The 25434-nt window shown below is 36.6% G+C and overlaps 2 protein-coding genes across 24 annotated transcripts in view; both read left to right on the top strand.

The window, feature by feature from the left end:
* baz2ba (bromodomain adjacent to zinc finger domain, 2Ba) overlaps positions 1-6359 on the top strand; it is a gene marked incomplete at its 3' end in the record, with an annotated part of 89356 nt that extends 82997 nt beyond the window's left edge. For 16 of the 21 annotated variants that reach the window (XM_082136664.1, XM_082136657.1, XM_082136654.1 and 13 more), the window contains 7 exons: positions 183-343; positions 433-734; positions 1219-1354; positions 1463-1609; positions 2932-3215; positions 3304-3447; positions 4879-6359. In XM_082136664.1, the coding sequence (XP_081992790.1) occupies positions 183-343; positions 433-734; positions 1219-1354; positions 1463-1609; positions 2932-3215; positions 3304-3447; positions 4879-5035 (1331 nt within the window). The remainder of the gene's footprint in view (positions 1-182; positions 344-432; positions 735-1218; positions 1355-1462; positions 1610-2931; positions 3216-3303; positions 3448-4878) is intronic. The other 5 variants (XM_082136656.1, XM_082136658.1, XM_082136659.1 and 2 more) reach the window with 2 other exon arrangements.
* A 1764-nt stretch (positions 6360-8123) lies between these two features.
* Positions 8124-25374, top strand: wdsub1 (WD repeat, sterile alpha motif and U-box domain containing 1). Of its 3 annotated transcripts, none has more exons than XM_082136910.1 (13): positions 8125-8182; positions 8497-8917; positions 9137-9324; positions 10409-10498; positions 10589-10682; positions 12195-12228; positions 12352-12392; positions 12478-12584; positions 13399-13413; positions 13765-13794; positions 16529-16708; positions 23824-23958; positions 24041-25374. In XM_082136910.1, the coding sequence occupies exons 2-13, from the start codon at positions 8520-8522 to the stop codon at positions 24190-24192; spliced, it is 1464 nt and encodes a 487-aa protein (XP_081993036.1). In that variant the 5' UTR covers positions 8125-8182; positions 8497-8519; the 3' UTR covers positions 24193-25374. The 3 variants fall into 3 exon arrangements, with proteins under 3 accessions (XP_081993038.1, XP_081993036.1, XP_081993037.1); XM_082136911.1 differs by lacking the exon at positions 8125-8182 and adding an exon at positions 8216-8354; XM_082136912.1 differs by lacking the exons at positions 23824-23958; positions 24041-25374 and adding an exon at positions 19055-20212 and having other exon boundaries at positions 8124-8182; positions 16529-16801.
* The last annotated feature ends 60 nt before the right edge of the window (positions 25375-25434 follow it).

The following is a 25434-nucleotide window of genomic DNA, read 5'->3' as shown; positions in this document are numbered from 1 at the left end:
ATTACTTTGGCATTTTTTCTTATTTGCCAGCCCTAAATAACAGTCATAAAAGCCCTCTAAACCACTGTGCAACTGACTCAGCCGAGCATGCAGTTGTCAAAACGTGCTCAATTCTGCAGTGCTGTGCCTTGCGGATGTTATTTCTCCTGGGGTCTTACGGTTGTCTTATTTTTTGTTTGCAGTGGCAGTTATGGAGGTCTCGGAGCTCGACGAGGGCCAGGTTTCCGTGGAGACGCTGCAGGAGTGGTGTGTGGAGGAGCAGGCCATGGAGACTGACATTGCTCTGCTGCAACAGGTGGAGGAGCTGGAGCGCAAAGTCACGTCCGCCAGCCTGCAGGTCAAGGTGAGTGCACAGTTAGAATGCTTCCAGAAATGCATCAAATATGGTCATTTCTTATATTAACTGTCACTTCCCACAATCCCTTGCTTCAGGGCTGGACATATCCAGAGCCACAGTCTGAAAGAGAGGACCTAGTCTATTTCGAGCACAAGCTCCTCCCCAAGCCCCGCCCTGGGGCGGAGTCTCAAGAGGAGCGCAGCTCGGAAAAGGGCCTGATCCGTCGTCCCAGCAACCCTCTGGACATCGCTGTGACGCGATTGGCAGAGCTGGAGCGCCACATCGAGAGAAGGTACCTGCGGAGCCCCTTAGGGACCACCATCCAGATCAAACTGGATAATGTGGGTACAGTCACTGTCCCAGCACCTGCTCCATCCACTAGCGCTGGAGGGGAAGGGTAGGTCATCCAGACTGCCAGCCTTCGTCTCTCCTCCTCCTCCTCCTCTCCCTCTCCCTCTCTCTGCTGGCTGGGGCTTCTCTGCTCGTCCGTCCATGCGTTCTCACCCTGGCTACAGTTTCGGGTTTCGTGTTTGTTTTTTGGTTTCATTTTCCTCTCACTCACTTGCCTGCACCCTTCCTGTTTTTGGCTGCATGGTCTTAATCAGCAGTGCACAGACGGAGTTTGAAAACGTCAAAACTTGATTTGTTTTCTAATACTTCTAAGTGCATGGTACACCACAGCATCCTGTGCTCTCCGTCCTCATGTATGGCTGTGAAGTCATACCACAGAATTGTATGGCGTATGCCTGTTCTTCACTCCTCTGTGTGTGTGTGCGTGTGTGTTTATGTGTGGATCTCAGGATCTCAGCTATTCAATCTGACACATACATTAAGGGCAAATGACATCTTTGAAATAAAGCCCTCTCTGATGTGTGCTGCAGGGGAGAGGAAGAGATTGCTCCAGGGATGAAGCTGTGGCGGAAGGCACTGACTGAGGTGCGCAGCTCCTCTCAGCTGGCCATGTGTCTGCAGCAGCTGCAGAAATCCATTGCCTGGGAAAGGTCCATCATGAAAGTGGTAAGTGACGTCATAAACTTCACTGTCCGTATGTGTAGGAATGTGTGTTATGCATCTACATAATGTATGTTGTAGTTTCAATTCTTACATGCCTGTATGTGTTTTCAGTACTGTCAGATGTGCCGAAAGGGGGATAATGAAGACCTGCTTTTGCTGTGTGATGGCTGTGATAAGGGGTGTCACACCTATTGCCACAAACCCAAGATAACCACCATCCCAGAGGGAGACTGGTACTGCCCTGCTTGCATCTCCAAGGTAACCGCCTCCAGATCAAATCACCAGTGGTGCAAGTGCTCCTTTGCTGAGGGGCATGTTTTCAGAGCTATAGCTCTAAAATATTCAGATACTTTTTTCTGGATGGAGCTGGATGAACCAAATTTAACACGCAGATTATATTTCTACTGTACATCTTGGATTATCTTGGATTTCTATATCTTGGATTTTGTCTTATATATATATATATATATATATATATATATATATATATATATAATTTTTTTATTCTATTTTAATTTTTTATATATATATATTTTTTTTTTTTTTACATTTTTTTTTTTGGGTTAGTTTTAAGTGAAAATTCTGTCATTAATTACTCACCTTCATGTCGTCCCAAACCGGAAGACTTTCGTTCATCTATATGAGAGAGATATCTGAGAGATTTCTGTCCACATTTTCTGAAGAGACACAATCGCTTTATATGATGAACAGATTGAATTTAGGCTTTTATTCACATATAAACATTCATCACCGCATACATTAAAAATGGTAAATGGAAACTCAAGCATGCTTGAGAACCAATGAGGGTCATTCTCATGTAACGCAGCACGTTTGAGCTTCCGCAAGAACCAATGAGGGTCATTCTCATGTTACGCAGCATGTTTGAGCTTCCGCAAGAGGTTTGTGCTTCTGTTTATGTTCGCTGATCAATGTTTATATGTGAATAAAAGCCTAAATTCAATCTGTTAATCATAAAAATCGCTTTTTATGATTAACAGATTGAATTTAGGCTTTTTTAATTACGTATGTAATTAATCGTGTCTTTTCAGAAAATTTGCACTAAACCGCTTAATTCAAATTGATTAGTTTTATGATCTCTTTATGAACTTTTTGAAGCGTCAAAGTGGTAGTTGTGTAGCTGTCAATAGAGGGACAGAAATCTTTTAGATTTTATCAAAAAGATCTTCATTTGTGTCCCGAAGATGAACGAAATTCTTACGGGTTTGGAACAACATGAGAGTAATTATTGACAGAATTTTCATTTTTGAGTGAACTAACCCTTTAAATTTTCTCTCTTTTTTTCTCTTTTTAAATTTTCTCTTTAAAGCATTTATTTGCTTTAAAAATTGCATACCCCTTTTTGCACCCTTGCCTTTCACATGCAGGATTCAGAATTTAATAATAATAATAAATATTTTTTTGCTTAGTCTTCTCATTATTTCATCAGTGGAAGTGACTGCAAGTTGTAATAATTTAGTCTAGCACCTGGAGCAGTGATGTGTACTGTTCACTGGCTGATTTGGAGTGTTATTCCTGTATGTTAACTTGTAAATCTGAACTGGTCCTGTCCACCATTTCAGGCAAGTGGTCAGTCACCTAAATCTAAGAAGACTCCGAATCGTGCGCCACCAGCCAGTGGAGGAAAAAAGACAGAATCCGCCAAGAAAAGCAAGAAGCAGACAGAAACGTGTGAAGAAGAGGAAGCCACCAGCAGCAACAACAGCACCCCAAAGAAAGCAGCCGCCACCTCCACCCAGGCCAAGAAAAACACCTCCACCCCCCCTGCACCCAAACCAGACAGCCCTGCCTGCGTAAAAAGAGCCAAAACAGCCAGAGACAACAACCGGGACCTGGGCCTCTGCAGGTACCACTCGCATTCTCATTTTCTGTGTATTTGTGGAGGATGTAATGTTGCCTTTTATGCAGACCTCATGTACGTTTGTACTTCTCAGGGTTCTGTTGGCTGAACTGGAACGTCATCAGGACGCCTGGCCCTTCCTCACACCTGTTAACCTCAAATCTGTCCCAGGGTACCGCAAAGTCATTAAAAAACCCATGGACTTCTCCACTATCCGTGAGAAACTCGTCAGCAGCCAGTAAGTGTCTTTCTCTTCCGCTTTAAAGTGTCTTGAAGTGCCTTCTGCCAGGGAGACTTTTTCCCTTGCACTATAAAGTTGCAATTCTGAGAAATAAAGTCAGAATGAAGTAATATAAATTCAAAATTCTGACTTTATAACTCACAATTGCAAGCTTGTAGCTCACAATTCTGACTTTTTTCCCAGAATTGTGAGATATAAACTTGCAATTGCGAGTTATAAAGTCTTACTTGAAACTCGAAATTTTGAGGGGGGAAAAAGAGAGAGATGATTGTGATAAAAGCTAACCCTTCCATAGAAGGGGGCTTTTAAAAAAAAAAAATTCTAATAAATATTTTCGTATCTAAAATATTTTCCAAAGCGTTAACAAAAATCCCCCCCCCCCCCCCCCCTACAATCATAAATAAATAAATTAAATATTAATAAGAATAAGAACTATAAAAATAATAACAAACATTCATAAATAAATAATACGTTTTTTTCTTTCTTTTTTTTTTTACAAAATTATACACTTTACAAATGAATATAATATCAATATCAAGAAAATAATAACAAAATCCATTTATACATTTTTTCATTCCTCTTTAAATGATAGCACTGTCCATAATGTGCAACATATACATATCTGTAAACGCTCCAAAAAAATGTTTTAGTGTTTCATGAACCTTTAAAGGAACACTCCACCGTTTTTTGAAATAGGGCTTATTCACTTTCTTTCCTACATAGGTGGGCAAATGCATTTTTGTCTCAGTGCATGCATTGTTTTAGTTTGACAGGGTCGGCGCTAGCTTAGCTTAGCACAATGAATGGAATCCTTTGTTGCCAGCTAGCATGTCCTGAGTAAAAGTGATATAAAACATTTAAAAACCCCACCTAATTACTTCTTGTGGCCTGCGTATTCACAACAAGTACAAATAGTGATGCAGATTAACACTAGGCGATTTCCTAGGCAGATATTGACTTATATATTAAGGACTATATTAGGGGGAAGCACAGGCGAAGCACTGCTACTTGGGCGTGATATCTCTGCGCCCAAGTAGCAGTGCTTCACCTGCGCTTCCCCCTAATATAGTCCCAAGTCAATATCTGCATAGGAAACTGTCTAGTGTTAATCTGCATCGCTATTTGTACTTGTTGTGAATACGCAGGCCACAAGAAGTAATTAGGTGTTTTTTTGTTTTTTTTTTATATCACTTTTACTCAGGACATGCTAGCTGGCAACAAAGGATTCCATTCATTATGCTAAGCTAAGCTAGCGCCGACCCTGTCAAACTAAAACAATGCATGCACTGAGACAAAAATGCATTTTGCCCACCTATCTAAATGTAGGAAAGAAGGTGAATAAGCCCTATTTCAAAAAACGGTGGAGTGTTCCTTTAACAACGAGATACAGATGCAGTAACCGACCTGAATTTTTGCTGTGTTCTTTAGATATCAGAATTTAGAGACGTTCATCATCGACGTCAACCTGGTGTTCGACAACTGCGAGAAGTTCAACGAGGACAACTCGGACATCGGCCGGGCCGGGCACAACATGAGGAAGTTCTTCGAGAAGAGGTGGACTGAGCTGCTGAAGCAGACTAACTGAGATGGTTTCATTTCAAACCTGCGACCGGGGCTCACAAGCAGACTCTTTCTGCAACCCAGGGCCCTTCAGGACCGACCAATCACACATCAACACCCAAAGAGACACAAGACAGAGGGTGTCTTTGTGCAATACCATTTCCTTCTAGAAAAGAGAAATCGCACTGAAATTTCAACCATCAGAGCTGTACTAAGGAGAAAAATCCCTTTCCACTACTTGTAAATATCTTTTTATTTTGGTTTTGTATTTTTACTTTATCGTTAATATTATAGTGAATGTATTTAATTTTTTTAAATGATTATTTATGACTTAATAAAAGAGAGGTCCACTCTTCATTTTCTATGAAAAGGAAGAAACAGCAAAACTGCTTTAAATCTAATGGAATGTTTATTTGTTTGTGTTTTTCCTCTCCAAATATGAAACAAAGCCAAGAAAAAAAAAAGAAACTGTTTACACTGTTCTGTGCCATGTGGCATCAGAGTATTCAACCCTCTGAAAGTGAACTAACGGCATCACTGTACACACACACACATACACACACATACACACACACACACACACACACGCAGACAAGCAGGAGGCACCCATGTGTACATACTGTCTATTAATGTCAATATATTGAGTCTTGTTTGGAATGATGTGTACATATTGTTTCAGACATTGGATATTGTTTATGCCTTAGAATGATTGTAGCAATTAATTTTAGTCTTAAAGTGATTAATAATATACATTTATTGTTTGTACAGTATATACATATCCTCTACAAAACACTGTGGTCTCCTTAATCTTAGTAGTGCCTGCCCTTCAGAACAGGGTATAGGGAAAATAATTTGTTCTTTTTTGTTTTGTTTTGTTTTTTCCCTGTTTTGTAATGTTATTGTTTTCTTATATAAAACACATCACGGCCTCCACTCAAAGGCATACTGTACGAAACTCATATCTGAACCCATATGAAAACTGTCGGAGTATTCTTCAGTATCCCTGGCCCCAGAGCCGCTCAGAGATGGACAGCAAGCGTTCTGTAACCACATGTGTCTGAGTCTCCCGCGTGCGTCGTGGCCCACTGGAGGCAGCTAGAACAGAGTTTTTTTGTACCTGCGTCAGAGTACTTGAAGTTATTTTATTTAAAGATATTGTGGGAAACAAATGGTAGCGTTCTTTTTGTAGGAGCATTATTTTTCACTAGTGTGTGTGTGTTTGTGTGTGTGTGTGAGCGATAGAGAGAGAGAGAGTGAGAGAGAGAGAGAAGAGTGTGTGTGCGAGAGAGTGTTTGTGCGAGTGTGTGGATGTTTGGCACGGACTTATTAAAAGGATGTTTTTAAATCCAGCCAGTGTCTAATGTGTTATTTTATTACATTTTCCATGGGCAATGGAAAGATATTTACTGGTCAGGTTTTTAGTATTTTAACTAATTTTCACTGTTTTATTTCAGTTTAAATGGGCAGCAAAATAAATATAAATAAATACTACCAAAAATGCATCAATCAATGGATTTTTTAAATCATTTAAAAATATTAATGCAATATACATTTTATTTACCATTTTTATTCAAGTGTTTATGTGGGCTGCAAAAAATGCCAATAAAAATAGTATCAAACTGAACTATATATATATACAGTACAGGCCAAAAGTTTGGAAACATGACTATTTTTAATGTTTTTGAAAGAAGTTTCTTCTGCTCATCAAGCCTGCATTTATTTGATCAAAAATACAGAAAAAAATGTAATATTGTGATATATTATTACAATTTAAAATAATTGGTTTTCAATTTATTATACTTTAAATTATCATTTATTTCTGTGATGCAAAGCTGAATTTTCAGGATCATTACTCCAGTATATCACATGATCCTTTAGAAATCATTCTAATATTCTGATTTATTATGAGGGTTGGAAACAGTTCTGCTGCCTAATATATTTGATGAATAAAAGGTTAAAAATAACTGCATTTATTCAAAATAAAAAAATATTTTCTAATAATATAAATCTTCTTTACTATCACTTTTTATCAATTTAACACATCCTTGCTGAATAAAAGTATTGATTTATTTCCAAAAAAAGAAAGAAAAAAATTACTGACCAGTAGTGTATATTGTTGTTACAAAAGATTTCTATTTTTAAAACATTTTCTTCTTTTTTTTCTTCTTTTTTTCTTCTTTTTTAAAAACTTTTATTCATCAAAGTATCCTAAAAAAGTATCACAGGTTATGAAAAAATATTAAGCAGCAGAACTGTTTCCAACTTTGATAATGAATCATCATATTAGAATGATTTCTAAAGGATCACGTGATAGACTGGAGTAATGATCCTGAAAATTCAGCTTTGCATCACAGAAATAAACGATAATTTAAAGTATAATAAATTGAAAACCAATTATTTTAAATTGTAATAATGTATCACAATATATATATATTAAAAAAAATCTGTATTTTTTATCAAATAAATGCAGGCTTGATGAGCAGAAGAAACTTCTTTCAAAAACATTAAAAATAGTAATGTGTCCAAACTTTTGGCCTGTACTATATATATATATATATAGTTTTATTCTCAATTTTACAGTTTGAATCTTGCCATGAAAATAAGTTGTACGAGATATCAGATTTACCCAAATAGATAGCTCACACAAAAATGAAAATTCTGTCATCATTTACTCACCCTCATGTTGTTCTAAACCGTTATGACTTTCTTTGTTCTGTTGAACACAAAATAAGATATTTTGAAGAATTGTGGTAAACAGACAGTTGATGGATCCCATTGACTTTCATAGCATATATATATATATATATTTCATACTATGGAAATCAATGGGGCCCATCAACTGTTTGGTTACCAACATTCTTCAAAATATCTTCTTTTGTGTTCAACAGAACAAAGAAACAGAACAAATATATGCATGCCTAGTCCTTTATATTATTCATAATCATTTAATATTATTATTATTATATACAATTACATAGTTATTTACATTTAATTGAATTAAAATACATTAACGTGTACAAATAAGTTCATGCAAAAATTTAAAAGGGTTCCACGTAAAATAAAGTATATATTTAAACCAATCCGATAAAGTGACAAACCTAAACGCGCCACAGTAAACAAAAACCACGTGGTTTGAAAGTGACGTGACAGAACCAGGAAGTGTGAGCAGGAGGTACGTCTACAAACACCGCTTATATTATAACATAAACATAAGCAATGAAAATACATAAAATATATTTGAATGTAACACTAGATTATTAAACATGATAATGGATAATGTTAGGAAGGATATTGTCTGGGAGTGACTTCAGAAGTAACGTCTGTTTAAACAATTGAATAAAAAGGTGAGGTGGAAAAAATGAACTTTGTTAAATTAAGTGGTTTCATTGTTATATAATATGTCTCGCTTTTAGAGTTAGAAAGGCTAAATGTGAGTTACAGTATGTTGTTTTGTCCATTATGTGACTTCATCTTGTGTATTTAAAGGGACAAGACAACAAGACATAAACATGGTGTCTCTGATCTGCACCTTACAAAGTCATCGAGATGATGTGAACTGCTGTGCTTTCTCCGGCTCTCTGCTGGCCACCTGCTCCGCGGACAAAAGCGTGTGTGTTTACTCCAGCCGAGACTTCAGCGAGCTGCCCTTCTCCCCGCTGACCGGGCACGGCTACGGGGTCCACTGCTGCTGCTTCAGCGCCTGCGGTCAATACCTGGCCTCCTGCTCCACCGATGCCACCACCGTGGTGTGGTCAATGAACACCGGAGAGATCGAGGCCGTCCTGGAGCATCCGGGCCGGAGTCCGGTGAGGGTGTGCGCCTTCTCTCCAGATTCATCTTACCTGGTGTCTGGAGGGTCCGATGGGACCATCGCACTGTGGGATTTTACTTCCAGGACACTGCGCAGGTACATCACTTGTGTTTTGTATCTCTGTCTATAGTAAAAATTACCATTTTATACAATTAGTATAATTGGTAACTTTTCATCACTGGTCTAGATATTCAGTGTCCACTGTGTTATAGTGAAGCAAGCCTATCTTTTTGTATGATGGTATAGACAATATATTTATTATGCACTGCCCCAGACCAAACTGTTTGATTGACACTTGAGTATGGTGATGTTTAGGACTGGTGCGGTGACTGACACCAGTATAGTGGCCTGCTCTTTCACTCCCTGCGGTCAGCTGTTCGTCACCGGCTCCACATATGGTGACCTGCGACTGTGGGACCTGGATATGAACCATCTCCATGCGGAGAAGAACGCCCATGACCTCGGGGTCTGCTGCTGTCAGTTTGCTCCTCAGATAATGAAGGGTAGGACTCCTCGATTTGAATTATTCCGACAAGTTACCAAATACTATATTGCTGTGTCTGAGCGAGCTTAAGTAATAATCAGACTCACCCTACTAAATGTAGATTCATAGTCCGATTTTTATTTAAATGTGAACTATTCAGTTTAGTTTATTGAAATATAGAATTCACCAATTATTTCAGTTCTGGTGTCTTTATTCTATCAAAATATTCAGTAAATGCCACTCTTCATATTATAGTTTCGACTCAACTTTATTATAGTGTTTTTATTACAAATTTATATTCTGTTTAACACTGTCACCCTAATTCGCATTGTTTGCCAGATACTTCGGATTTAAAAAATGAATATCATCTGATGGTATTCCTTTTAAAAAATGTTTTCCTTTTAAATGGATTGAATGCACACTACCATTTAAAAGTCAAAAGAGTCAATACATTTTGTTTTGTTAAATTTTTTTTAAAGAATTTAATATTTTTATTCAGTTGGGATGCATTATTGGAAGATTTTTATTGGAAATAAATGCTGTTCTGTTGAACTTTCTATTCATCAAAGTATCTTGAATTTTTTTTAATCACAATTTCCACAAAAATAGTTAGCAGCACAACTGTTTTCAATGTTTCCTGAGCAGCAAATCAACATATTAGACTGGTTTCTGAAGGATCCTGCGTAACACAAAAGACTGGCGTAATGATGCTGAAAATTCAGCTTTGATCACAGGAATACATTACATTTCAAAATGTGTTAAAATAGAAAACAGTCATTTTAAATTGTAATAATATTTCACAATATCACTGTTTTACTGTATTTTTGACCAAATAAATATGGCCTTGGTGAGCAAAAGAGACTTCTTTCAAATACATTTTTAAAGATTCTTACCAACCCCAAACTTTTGAACGATAGTAACTACTTTTTCAAAAGGGTAACTAGACTATTACTTGATTATTTTAAGTTTAGCTTTGGCAATCTGCAAAATAGTTTCAAAATAGCTTTCCTAACAAAAAGAAGCTTTCCTTCGTTTGATATTCTGGAGGTGAATGACTTGTTAATAAAAGTAAATGATGAATTCTCTCTGTCTGTCTTTCCCAGGAACGGGTGGCTGTGTTCAGTTTCAGCTGGCCTCATGTGGTCAGGACAGTCTGTTGAAGATATGGATTGTCTCTCTTTTGTCTGCTGCAGGTAGGACATCTGATACCTGCCTTTGTCTTCCTTCTCTGTCTGTGTATTTAGTGAATGTGTGTGTGATTAATGATGTATGTTGATCCACAGGCATTAAGATGCAGCTCGCTCACACTCTGACGGGTCAGTCTGCTCCGGTTCTGTCCTGTGCTTACTCAGCCGATGGACAGATGTTGGTGTCAGGGTCAGTAACACGCACACGCACACGCACACGCACACGCACATGCACACACACGCACACACACAACCACTTTAGGGCAAATTTTTTACTTCAATACAAAAAGTATTTTATTAACAAAGAGAAAATAACATCACCTTTAATTTAAAGGTACACTATGTAACTTTCGGTCCTCTAGCGGTTAAAAACAAAACTGCATGCATTTTGCAGAAGAACATTGTTTTGGTTGTGCTTCGACTGTGCGGATAATTACGGTTTACTGCTCATAAAACATGCACTACTAGGCTTCAGAGATATAAACCAGTTTAGATGGAAAGGATCTCAAGCTGACTAGCTGAAGACGTTACTGTAGCTATACCCATTAATAGACATGGTACTTCCTTAAAAAATTTTTTTTTTAAAAGTGCAAAAAAGTTACTTACTTTATGTTAGAACAGGGGTCAACATTTTTCAGGGCAAGGACCCCTTAGGCGATAGAGACATGGAGCGGGGACCCCCAATACAAAATATGTAAAACAAAGCTACATTTTAAGCATATAGCCTTCAGTATTAATATAAACTAACTATATTGTGATTAAGAATAAGTTAAATTATGTTAAGACAGTAGATCAGAACTATGCACATTATTGTTGTTGCACATGCATCACTGTCTGTGTTTTTGCAGAGTCATACATTTTTATTTGATTAATTAGATGGACAAATAAACATTTACCTGAACTTTAGCTACAAGTTTATTAAAAATTCACATTTTAATTTAAGTAGTCAGATGGACAATTAAACATTTACTTGAACTTTAGCTTAAAGTTTACTAAACCTTAACATTTTAATCTTACTGTCAGACTAAATCCTGCATTTATAAGTAGATGTCACTTCCAAAACTTTGCAGCGTGTATTGGCCATCGGTCCTCTTAGCAGCATGAAAAACAATACTTTTATTCAATGGATAGACAGCCTCGATAGCACCTGTCACTCATCTCACTTCGCGATCTCACAATATTACATTAAAATCAATAAAGTTGTCTACACACTGCATAATGATTCGCTTACTTGCACCCTGTCTATGTTTGTTAATGGGAGGATTTGCGAGAGCAAGCAGAACTCATCACTGAACAAAAAACTTGGGCGTTTTGTGCGGTGAATGGATTGTAACTTAAACACCTCTGATTGGACATTGCATTCAAGAGATCAACAAACATGTCTGCTTGAATGAATTTGCATACATTTATAATAATGTATACGTGCCTTTGATGATATAAGTATCTGCCAAATCCATAAATGTATATAGATCCTGCCTTGCAGTTCCATTGTTTTCCACTGGATGGTGCTGTGTAATCACAGAACAACACCATGAAAGATGAGCGCTGGTCTTGAAGTCTGTTTGCTAATAATCTCTGATGAAATGGATTTTTCATCCACTATGTGTCAGCAGGCAGACAAGCTCAGTTTTACTGCACATAAAGGCCATAGAGAGCTCGTCTGACTCATGCCTTTTAAATGTCACTCTCTCTTTTCCCACAGATCGGTGGATAAGACCGTGACTGTGTATCAAGCTGTGAGTCTCATTCATATTCATCGTATATTTCTGTCCAACCAATAAATATAAAAGATGACTGACAGCTCAGCCCACTTGGATGTCTGTAGCATAACATTTATAACAATGAGTTCTACTTTGCAGAACGAAGGCATCTTACTTTACACACTTAACCAGCATGACAGGTGAGTTCTGAGTCATGATTTCTGAGGTCTGAACTCTCAGTTTAAGTTGTTGAACCCTGTCGGTCGGTCTCTTCCTGCTGGGCAGGTATGTGACGGCCTGTGCCTTTTCCCCCACGGCCCCTCTCATCGCCACCGGCTCCATGGACAAAAGCGTTAATATCTGGAAGGTAGAAGATGGCAGCTGTGCTCAGGGTGGGTTCATTTACAATGAATATGGGTCAGTCCTGTTATACAGTACTTTATAAACTCTCTAACCGGAAGTATTTCTATGCCAGCTTGACGCTTGTATCAATTACATCGTTACACCAGTAGGTGGAGACAATTGACTGTTAAAAATTTTGTTTATCATTGAATCATTTATTCATAAGATTCATTCAAAAACGCTGATTCATCCAGTAATGAAACAAGTGAAGTATTCATGAGTGAGTTATTGAATCGTTCATTTCAACCTATGTTTTAAACACACAATTCTTTCAAATTAATTAAATATTTTTAAATAGATTGCAGCAATGAACAGTTTATTTTATTTAGTTATCCATACAGAATCGTAGGAGAATTGTGTATTTTAAACAAAAAATTTATTCTCAATTGACTCAAAATATGATATTGACTTTGATATGCAAACAGTTTAAAAAAAAATGTTTGTCCATGCAATGGAAGTCAGTGAGAACCCAAAACTCTTTATTCACCAATTTCTTCAAAATATCTTCTTTTGTGTTCGCCAGAAGAACGAAAGTTATACACTTTTGGAATGACATAAGGGCAAGTAAATGATGACAATATTTATTTTAGGGTGGGCTGTCCATCATAAAAAATATTTTATACAGTATATTGAAAGATATAATGGTGGTATGAAAATACTGCAGAGTAGGAATGATCCATACACAGAGAGTGCAAATTACAAAGTATTTGTTTTAAGAACGCTAAAATAATTGTTTGTGCAACAAGATGATTATTTGCTTTTTCTGTCTTGTCATTTCCCCCTGTGTGATTCCTGAAACTGAAGGCAAATCTTTTCCTGGTGAGTGTGTGTGTTACCAGTTTTTATTGTTTGTTTAGTCTGTAACTAGCAGACAGTGCACATTCTGGCTTTCAGGGCACAAAAAATAAACACTCAACAAACACTTGACAACAAAAATACAAACTGAGCAGTGTTTGTATTGTTCTGATACACTGATACACTGCTAAAGTGTGTTTACTGCTGTTACGAAGCTCAAGAGATTAATCCAGTATAACAAAATATAGACATAATATACTATAAGCATGACAGCTGCTTGTAACCTGAAATCTGTCCCTAAATGATGTGATATGACGTGGGAGTCAAGCCCATTTTAATGTTCAGTTATACTTGTTCTTGTGTTCCTCATTTCAGATGAAGCTGCTTCAGTTTCCAGCAGTGAAGGTAAGAGAAATCCAGACCATTTTATATATATATATATATATATATATATACCGTTAAAAATTTTGGGGTCACTAAGATTTTTTTATGTTTTTAATAGAAGTATCTTCTGCTCACCAAGGCTGCATTTATTTGATAAAAAAACAATAAAAAAAACGATAATATTGTGAAATATTATGACAATTTAAAATGACTGTTTTCTATTTGTAATTTATTCCTGTGATCAAAGCTGAATTTTCAGCATCATTACTCCAGTATTCAGTGTCACATGATCCTTCAGAAATCATTCTAATATGATGATTTGATGCTCAAGAAACATTCATTATTATTATGAATGTTGAAAACAGTTGTGTACAATTTTTTTCCAAAATTCTTTGATGAATAGAAAGTTCAAAAGAACAGCATTTATTTAAAATAGAATATTTTCTAACATTATAAATGTCTTTACTGTAACTTTTGATCAGTTTAACTCATCCTTGATGAATAAAAGTATTGATTTATTTTATTTATTTCCCCAAAAAATAAAATTAAAATTCTTACTGACCCCAAACTTTTGAACGGTAGTGTTTAATGTTACAAAAGCTTTAGATTCCAGATAAATGCTGTTCTTTGAACTTTCTATTCATCATAGCATCATGAAATAAAAATGTAAATAACTGTTTTCAACATTGATAATAATCATAAATGTTTCTTGAGCATCAAATCATCATATTAGAATGATTTCTGAAGGATCATGTGACACCGAAGACTGGAGTAATGATGCTGAAAATTCAGCTTTGATCACAGGAATAAATTACACTTTACTGTATATTCACATAGAAAACAGCTGTTTTAAATTGGAATAATATTTCACAATATTACTGTTTTTGTTTGTATTTTTAATCAAATAAATGCAGCCTTGGTGAGCAGAAGATACTTCTTTTAAAAACATTAAAAATCTTACTGACCCCAAACTTTTTAACGGTTGTATATATATATATATATATATATATACTTTTTATGAATTTTTTTTACACCTGCAAGCTTAAGTGGTAAAACATTGCTCTAGCAACACCTGTACTGATAAAATAATATATATATCTTGAATGCACTGCAAGTGTCTGCCAAATAATGAATTATGCCATATGCCATTTGTATAAAGTCTTGATTTTGTTTTTGGGGTTTACCTGACTAGGTTTTCAATGCTTGAATGTTCAAAAAAACATATTTTTCACGTATTTTACATTGTTGCAGCACCTCTCTTCCCAGTCTGTCAGTCTGCTTTATTTAGTTCCTCTCTAGGAAGCCCCTCCTTCCAAAAAGCCCAATGTGCTCTGATTGGTTGACTGTTATAGTGTGTTGTGATTGGTCAACTGCTTCAAGCGTTTCGGGAATGTCACGCCCCTTACCATAACCCCTAGTTTCAACACAATATAACTCAACTCAACCAAGCCTTGCCCCTTTTTTTTTTCACATGTCTTGGGCAGGAATTATTAAAATGAGGAATATTGTGACAACTACTATCGAGGGGTTTCAGAGAGTTCAGAAACAGAGTTTACTGATATAGAGAATAACTCCCTATGGAGTGAACTTTGTGTTTTGTAATGTTGCAGAGCTCAAACAGCAACATTACACACTAAAAAAAGCATAAAAGGTCCAAGTAAATCTCACACTATTGTTATAACACAGCTAGCTGCATGTAATACTGCTACCATGTTCAATAATTACTCAGTGTGAGTCAGAGACACAGGAGAGGTGTAGTATCAGACCGAATACACAAACAGGGAAGAGAATGAGATGTATTCTTCTCTCGTCCTTCAGAAGTTTCTCTGGGGTGATGGATCACAGCTGCAGATTCAGTCCAAACACACAGTGCACTCCGTGAGCTCTACTGGGCTTTACATACTCTGACTGGTTTAACTGCTTGTGTGTGGAAGAAATCTGATGAGATCTACATTATGAATAACAAAATAACATCTCACACACACTAGGAACTCAGAGTACTGCAAATGATCTGACTGCATCCTGAGCGGATACATGTTGTAGAACATTCCACCTCATGATTTATGCATTAGATTCAGTGAGAGAAGAGTTGACTTGCATTCTTATTAACAATTCACTCTTGATCTTCGGCTTAATTCATGATTAGTTTTGATGATACGTTTCATCACATATAAGAATGTTCATGATTAAAAAAGGAACATTAGGGAAAAGTCTAGTTAAAAAAAAATATATATCTTTGACAAGTTACATGTTGGTTTCATTTGATTTAAAAAAAATATGTAATGCCATGCCCAATTATTAAATAAGGTTTTTCTTTAAATTTTTTACATCATCATCATTAAATCATCAGGACAGTTGTATCTGCTTGACTTCCAGAAAAACATCTAAATTAATTTTAGTTCAGAAATTAAGAATGTATTCATCATAGAAGAGGGGTTTGCCTGTCATTGTACTGTAAGTATGAATTGCATTCATTTTTTAAAGTTTTATTTTTGGCCTTTTATTAGATAAGACAGCGTAAATGAGTCAGGAAACAATGGGGTCAGGACAGACACAACCTCAAATCTGGAATCAAACTGTAGTACCCGGAGGTGCAGCTGCATTATATGTCACTCTGCTTCCCACAAGGCTTTTGCTCTGACATGAATTGCACTTTTTAGTAAATTAGTAGATGGGACAAAAAAAAAGAGCATGTATTCATGTCATTGATTGACCCATACCTAGGTAACACATGTGTCCTGTTGCTGTCTCTCAGGAAGGAAGTCATGTGGACACTCCAGACTGATGGTGAGCGAGTGGTCTGAGGAAGATGTGTTGGCATGGTTACGTGAGGAGGGGCTGGAGGCCGTGATTGACATCTTTAAATCCAATAACATCGATGGAGAGGAGCTGCTCTCTCTCACCAAGGAAACCCTCAGCTCTGAGCTGCACATTGGTAAAATTACTGCACGCATTACTCAATATTGGTATTCGTGTCATACCTTGCTTTAGACTCTGGATGTCTACTTTATGTATGTACACAATTAGGGTTGGGTATTGGTTGGGTTTTATCTGATACCAGTACCTACTCTGTATTTTTCAAACGGTTCCGGTGCTTAAACGGTTCTTAAACCGGTACTTAAGAAAACGAAACCGCACACACTTTATCAAAAAAATAATACCTGTGTGTGTTTTCTGAAAAAGATTTTCTGATTTCTGATTAAATAAAAAATTGTGCCGTTTAAAAGGCTACTGATGTAGCCGAAAACAATTAAGTTAAGATCAAAATTTTGTCTTCTCATATTATTTATATATATATATATATATATATATATATATATATAAATAATATATATATATATTATATTACGTATTATATATTATAGACTTTTACAAAACAGAGATATATCTGACACTGAGCAGAAATATTTAACACACATAGTATAGCCTCATATAAATATACTTGATATACTTCATACTTGATATGCAAGATTTGCAGTTGGCATTAAAATACTAGACTTACCCGAAGAGGAACACTGCAGCTGAACTTGAACTTTAGTCAAGAGTGTCAGAGGTTTTGGGTTCTAATCTGCATTCGTAGTTTTTTGTTTGTTTGTTTGTTGTTGTTTTTTTAAACCGATTATGCTCATCAGTGGTTGTATATCAAGCAGGGACACTTTGTGTGCATTAGGCTATATTTTGTGATTTCACCAGAACGAATAGATATGAGGCGCCGTCTAGGGCTTAAATCGAACATCATTCACGCACACATAAAACGCTTGCATACACATAGGGGAGAGCGGGCACAAAGTAACGCTTTTTGACTTTCTCAGTTTGTGTAAATCTACTTATGGTTCAGAGTATTTATTTTTCCCCACATTAACTTCCCACATGTCTAGTACAATTATGTGTTTTTGTTTTATTAATACAGTATATACTTTTTTCTTGATATACCCCGAAAGAATGGAAGTGAAATGTGACAACATGCCCCATAGGTGGGGTACATTGTAACATGTGTGGGGCACATTGTAACATAACATATGACAGCTTAAAATGTTATCTGATCTAATAAAAATAAAAAATAAAAAAGAACATATATATTTTCTAAATAAAATACAATTAAAAAACTTTTTCATATAAAATAATGGCAATTTTTAATAATTAAATATAAAGTCATTTTTGAGTTTTGACTACGAACACATGAAAACACAGCTATACAACATAGTTCAAAAACAAATAAATAATTAGTAATTTCTGAACATTGACTCTCAGTCTTTATTCACCTTTTTCTCACGTTTTCTCAATAAAATTAATAAAAGTATAGAATATAATGGCATATTTCTAATAGGGGCACATTGTAACGCAGTGTTACAACATGCCCCCGCCTGCACAAATGGGATTTAAACCCTGCTAGTGTCTTCTGCTAGTTAGCGAAGCATTAAAGAACTATCTCAACTGTTAAATAACATCTTGGAGATTAAAATAATATCAGATTTGTCTTATTTTAAATAAACACAAAAAAATAGAGATGAAAAATTAACTTAAGTAAGAAATTTACTTTTGCGATGGTTTAATAAATGTCTATGGATATCTTCCAAAAAAAAAAAAAAATGTTGGCGGAATTTTTTTTTTTTATATATAGTGTTGATATGGCAACTAGTAAATACACAAAGTTTCGTCATCAAAGCATGTGCGGAAGTATTTAAAACAAGCGTGTTACAACTAGCCCCGCGTTAGGTTGTGCCCCGCGCTGCCCTACTAAGTAGTCACACATACATGTATACTGCTGAATGCTCCAACTATATAAAATGCACGTCGTCACATCTAAAGTCGCTCACGCACACACACACATAAACTCTACACACACGAGACGCGCGGAACTCTCCGCGCACATACTCATCTGAGACGCGAGCACACACACACACACACACCACACACACACACACAAACTCGCGCACATACTCATCTGAGACGCGGGCACGCACACACAAACTCTCCGCACACATACTCATATTAGACAACGCCTCATAAATAGATCGATCTCTGCAACGTATTGAAGCGCGCGTCCGAGTGAAGAAAGTGCGGTGTGCGCGAGCCACAAGAGAAAACACTGCCACTGATCGCAGCGGCAACGAGCACTTTGATCATTTAATGTTGTTTAGATGTTTTGTTATTGGATCATTCGTGCCACGAGATGTTTTATAGGGGGCGGTGAAAAAAGTCAGGCACCGAAATCAGGCACCGAAAGTTGTTCTTATTCGGTCTCGTTTACGTCAGAACCGGGTTTCGGTACCCAATTTAGATTGGACTTTACGTCAATAATACTGCAGGAATGACCTTTAAGTGTTACCTCAGCTGATGTCATGAGGAGTTATATAAAAAATAATGTGGATTTCACCATGTCCCTACCTAACAGGAAATCTTGATTGGGTCATGTTTGTTTTTAGAAAAAATCATGGAAAAAGTGGCCAACATAAGAGCTAATCCTAGAGATTGTGGGGAATGTAAACATGGGATTTGTTGAGTTATGTAAAGCACTTGCCTGTGTTGTGTCCAGAAAAGAGTTTGTGTGCATTAAAGCTGATTAGTTCCACTTTGGTCCTACAACCAGCAGCTATTTACATAAGAAATCCCATCCTAATGTGCACTTCTGAAAGTTGTAAAAAAAATCAATCAATGTCCAACTCGCTGTGACCTTAAAATCACCCCATTTCATTTAGCATGACATTTGAACAGACTTGATTCCTTTGCGGCCCACTGTGAAGGCAGTACATTGGCATAAATGGACATGAGTCAGTCCAGTTACCTCTGTATAGTCAGATGCAGATAGTTTTGAGCCGTGGCGTGTGGTGGGCTGCTGAAATGAGAAGGCAAAGTGCTAGACCTGTTCAAGGGGTGAGCCTTCATAAAAGAGGGTTGAGTATGAAAACAGCACGCCAAATTACCAAGACAAAAATATAACGCAGCACAGTTTCAAGTTCAAAGTTTAAAAACAGCGAACAACAACAACCTATAAAAACTACACTGTAAAAAATTTAACTTATTTCAACTTAAGTTCTGTTGCTGCTTCAAATGAAGTATAATCACATTAGCTGTATTTCAACTTGAATTATATTAAAACTGACTTAAAATCAAGTTGAATCAAGTTGAAAAACACAAAAATGTGAGTCACGAACGCTCCAAGTATAAAGTCACGTGTTTCCATCTCTTCCAAATTACAGTAGTTATGGCGTGAACGCAGCATAAGCTCCTTGTTTTGGATCAGGAGGAACTGTAAAAGATGGCTGCTGTTTCAGTTGCGATGCTCATAGTACGAAACGCACTGATGATGTGTGATGTCTGGGTGCAGGGTGCGCGGAATTATGGAAATGCATACGTTGACAGGCAGGTAGGACAACCTGATTGGATGAACATTTTATTCTAACATTGCATTTAACATCTTCCACATACTATATATATATATATATATATATATATATATATATATATATATATATATATATATATATATATATATATATATATACAGTGGTGGTCAGAATTAATGGCACCCCTGGTAAATATGATCAAAAATGGTGGTAAAAAATAAATCTGCATTGTTTATCCTTTTGATCTTTCATTCAAAAAATTCGCAAAAATCTAACCTTTCATTGATGTAAAAGAATTGAAAGTGGGGAGGAAATCACATAAAATAAATGCTTTTCTCCAAAACACGTTGGCCATAATTATTGGCTCCCCGTTATTAAATACTTTTTGCAACCTCCTTTTGCCAAGATAACAAATCTGAGTTTTCTTCTATAATGCCTGATGAGTTTGGAGAATAACTGACAAGAGATCAGAGACCATTCCTCCATACAGAATCTCTCCAGATCCTTCAGATTCAGAAGTTCATGTTGGTGCTGCTTCTCTTCAGTTCACCCCACTCATTTTCTATAGGGTTCCGTTTAGGGGACTGGGACGGTCATGGCAGAAGCTTCATTTTGTGCTCAGTTACCCATTTTTGTGTTGATTTTGATGTTTGTTTTGGACCGTTGTCCTGCTGGAAGATCTAACCACGGCCCATTCTAAGATTTCTAGTAGAGGCAGACAGGTTTTTTTTAATTTTTTTTATCTGTTGGTATTTGCTAGAATCCATAATACCATGTATCTGAACAAGATGTCCAGGACATATATTTAACCGTAGGCATGGGGTACTTTTTATCCCTGTTTGCACCAAACACATCTGGTGGGTTTGCTGCCAAAAAGCCCTTTTTTTGTTTCATCTGACCATAGAATCCGGTCCCTTTTGAAGTTTCAGTCATGTCTGACAATAGTCTGACAACTGAATATGCTGGAGTTTATTTTTGGAGGAGCGAGGAGGATTTTTCTTGAAACTCTCCCAAACAACATGTGGTAGTGTAAGAGTTGTTTGATAATTTTTTAAGGCGTTCTGACCCCCAAGACTCAAGTAATCTCTGCAATTCTCCATCTGTGATCCTTGGAGAGTCTTTGGCCACTCAAACTTTCCTCCTCACTGTCCATTAAGACAATATAGACACACGTCCTCTTCCTGGCAGATTCGTAACATCTTTAGTTGATTGGAACTTCTTAATTATTTCCCTGATGGTCAAAATGGGGATTTTCAATTCTTTAGCTATTTTCTTACAGCCACTTTCTATTTTGTGATGCTCAACAATCTTTTCATGCACATCAGAACTATATTCTTTGGTTTTACTTATTGTGATGGATGATTAAAGAAATGTGTATTCGTGTATTTAAACTCCTGTGAAATAAGAAGTCATAGCTAGACAATTTCATGTTCCTATTCACCCTGGTGTGCTAAATAAAGGTAAATATTAATGGGAATGTACTTCAGAGATATTCTAGGGGTACCAATAATTGTGGCCGACGTGTTTTGGAGTAAAACATTTATTTCATAATGTGATTTCCTCCCCACTTTCAATTGTTTTACTTTAATGAAAGGTTAGATTTTTGCGAATTTTTTGAATGGAAGATCAAAAGAATAAACAATGCAGATACATTTTTTTTACAGCCATTTTTTTATCATATTTACCAGGGGTGCCATTAATTCTGACCACCACTGTATGTATATAAATATATAAATATAAATATAAATTCTATATTTCCATTCAACTTAGTGATTGCTATCAGGATGTGAAGAGACTTTCAACCAGAACAAAAATGTTTTGGGGAAAAAGAAAAATCACCTACCCTGCCTTTAAATTATATTTATGAGTTAAAGTGATGTAAAAACATATGCTGCCATGACTTGTTGATAAAATCATAAAATGGCTCTTTCTATTTTCTAACAAGTATGTAAAAACAATATGATTTTATAAACATTGAGAAAATGTTTGTACCTACCTTTACATGTCCTCCTGCTGCAATATTAGTCTGAGACGACGGAACTTCTGCTTAAAACCAGAGATCAACTCCTAATCAAGTGTCAGTTTGTGTTAAAGGAATCACCTGGATTCATTTCTAGACTTGGTTTCTTGATGCAGAACAATTGGGATATCCAATTTAGGCTTTTTAAAGTGTCACCTGATTGATATTTGCTTGGCCATTTTCAAATTCCTCAACTCCACAAACACGCAAATCACTATTACAAGTTTTAAAACCTTGCGTCGCAAAGATAACATTGTTGACGGGACTAACAGAAACGGACTAACCACATTTAAACGTTTTTGACAGGTGTATGATATGCACCTATAGGGAGAGGGGAAACTAGGAAACTGACTGCAACTGACCATGGAAACTGGCATTTAATCATTCTTTTAACTAAATAAAGTTATAGTATGATTTTACATTTATTATAATTATTGTTTATTAAATTGTTTTTATACATCTATTTGCAAAATGCCCAACTTTTGTGTTAGTTAAAAACCACATAACTCACAAGATCAGCATTTTAGTGTCATTCATCATTTATTTTGAAGTTAATTTTGATTCACGTTACAGAGTTTTGTTATGTCCCAGTGGTTGAGTTGCTTACTCGTAACTCCTTCCCCACCAGTGTTCTTCAAAAAAAGATGCCAGGCAGAATATTTTGTTGTATGAATATATGAACATACAATATATCAAAAGAAAGAACGTAGTCTCTGCTTTTAAACAAGAACACAATTTTGTATGCATCCTTTTTTTTTCATAAAAAAACAAACAAAAACATTTTGAACAAAAGCTGAGAAAATCACGTTTTTGTCAAAGACTACGTCCGGATCGGATTCAGAACGATGATCAAAACATAGATGGAGTAGATTGAGTCCAGATCGGGGGTTGGGGGGGGGTGAGCTCTCTGAAATGCTTGATTCAGATTGGTCAGTCACGACATTCTGAGGTCAGTTATTCCCCGATAATGACCATCGTGAATAGCAACGCTGTATAATGACCGCTCAACCGGGTATTTGAGGCCGCCGCTTCTTTCATGTCTCTTGTATCTCACCGCAGAGGCGTGCTCAATTTCAATTTTTCAATTTCAAATGAGTTTTATTAGCATGACTGTGTATTACAATGTTGCCAAAGGATTAACATTATATATAAATAATTAAAAAAACATGACGTATGCTCTCTCTCATTTATTCATATGCAGCTGGTGCCATCTTGCACCTCAATTATCAACTGTAAAATGAAACCAGAGGACTTCAGTATGAAGTTTTTAATTCCATTAAAGTTGATTTGCGGGGCACCTGCCAACATGATAGTTGTTTGTTATCATAAGGGCACTTGCTTTTCATCTGTATGTTATATTTTGTAATTACCAATACATTCTTGCTACACTTAAGGTGCTCAATTCACTGAGCTCAAGTGAGGCAAAAGAGGTGGACAGTACTTTATTTTTTTAACTCTTGATTTGTTTATCTGATTTTTTTTTTTGTGCTTACATTCAATAATATTGTCTGTGCCGTACATTATGTCTACATTTGTTCCCAGCATTTACAGAAAGAGTGGGACACTACTGGGATTGGAGACCAAACCACCGCTGTTCTGTTAGCACAGATGTATTGATACGTGTACTTGAGCGTCACACTTGTCTGTGATTGGATGTGTTGAAGTGTTCTTGTGCTCTCTCAGAGTCTCTGGGCCTGCGGAGTAAAGTCATAAAGAAGATCGAGGATTTGAAGATGGCACCCGTCTCTAACGGCACTCCCGACGAGTACCTCTGTCCAATCACACGTGAGATCATGAAGGACCCAGTGATCGCTGCTGGTGAGAGTCTGAGAGGTGTTAACCTGCTTGATGGACATTTAGTTTTGAGTTTAAGCGTTTTGTTGTTGTTTTCTGCCTGCAGACGGCTACTCGTATGAACGGGAGGCCATTGAAAGCTGGATCAGCACCAAGAGCCGTACCAGTCCTATGACCAACCTGCCCCTGCAGACCACCCTTCTGACACCCAACCGCACTCTGAAAATGGCCATTTTCCGATGGACCACTTGTCAGTGAACTCTGATAATACTGACCCTAGATCAGTCAGGCGAGTAAGACTTTACTGTGAATACATGTAGGTTAAGTGCAAATGAATGCATAAACTAAGATATCAGGCTAATAATCGAGTTTTTGTATGCTATGCTGGTACATAAGCTAACTAATACAGACATTAATAGTCATTATAAAGTAGTTCAAACAGCTTTATCATAACATTATCATTATTTTGAAGGAATTGTAATCAGGGGCTAAAGAGAGTATCTATTAAAAGTAATTTGAGCTAATGGGATTGCTTGGGGTCCTAACAGAGACCCGATCAGGATTTCGATGAGGACCTGATTTGTTACCACACTGGGTTCAGATGAGTACTAGAATTAGCATTAAGCTAGTATAACCATTGTTTGTTTACACCAAAGTCCCTTTCAAGGAAAGTCTGTTCACTCAGCGGCCATATTTGCAGCGCCTCCGGGGAGCTATTTCAGGCATCCAAGACCAAATCCTATCTATTTGAATGGGGGAATCCTGAAATCTCAAAAACTGCTTGGCGAACTCACAATTACATAACATATTTAAAATCAGCAACAAAATCTAACATAAACTTTCCCATAAATGTCAAATAGCATACATTTTTTATTTTTCAGGCTAGACTAGCCGATCATGCCGTCATCCATTAGCAAAGTGATGGTAGTTGTCACATGCAGATTGAAGAGTAAGTGGTTCATAATTAGGCTAAAACTCCTAAATGATTCTCCATCATAACACAGCAGTGTTGCGTGGCCTTAAACATCATAATAAATGTTTATCATCCCCTTTCTGCACAGTAGTGGACATATTGCTGGCATAATTATTGCGATTGCTGCACATAATTATGATTCCTCCTGCGGCTGTTCTGTATCTCCCATCATGACTCATGTTTGAATACAGATGAAATTCTCCAGTTGATTTAGTCTTATTTCATAAAAAGATTTTTGAGATGAGCTATTAATCATTTAAAGGGTATAATGTTGCTTGTATAAAATAGTTCACATACTTAAAATCAGGTAGGCTATGGATTTATTAGCGGATGCTTATTGTAACCCGTTCAGTGACTGGATTTCATGGCTTTACTATGTAACCATATGTATATTACTGTATATAAGAGCACTGTTAAGAGACCTGTCTGATGAACATGCAGCAGTAAAATCAACCTGTTGAACAACAGACTTTTGGCTTGAGCTTCATTTTAACATTGATTAATGATGATTACTTAGGCTTAGGGAT

The sequence above is a fragment of the Leuciscus leuciscus genome (genome assembly GCF_965113295.1).
Source record: "Leuciscus leuciscus genome assembly, chromosome: 14".
NCBI classification, from domain to species: Eukaryota; Metazoa; Chordata; class Actinopteri; order Cypriniformes; family Leuciscidae; genus Leuciscus; species Leuciscus leuciscus.
Note: the sequence above shows the minus strand (reverse complement) of the source record. Positions and strands in the feature narration are given on the sequence as shown.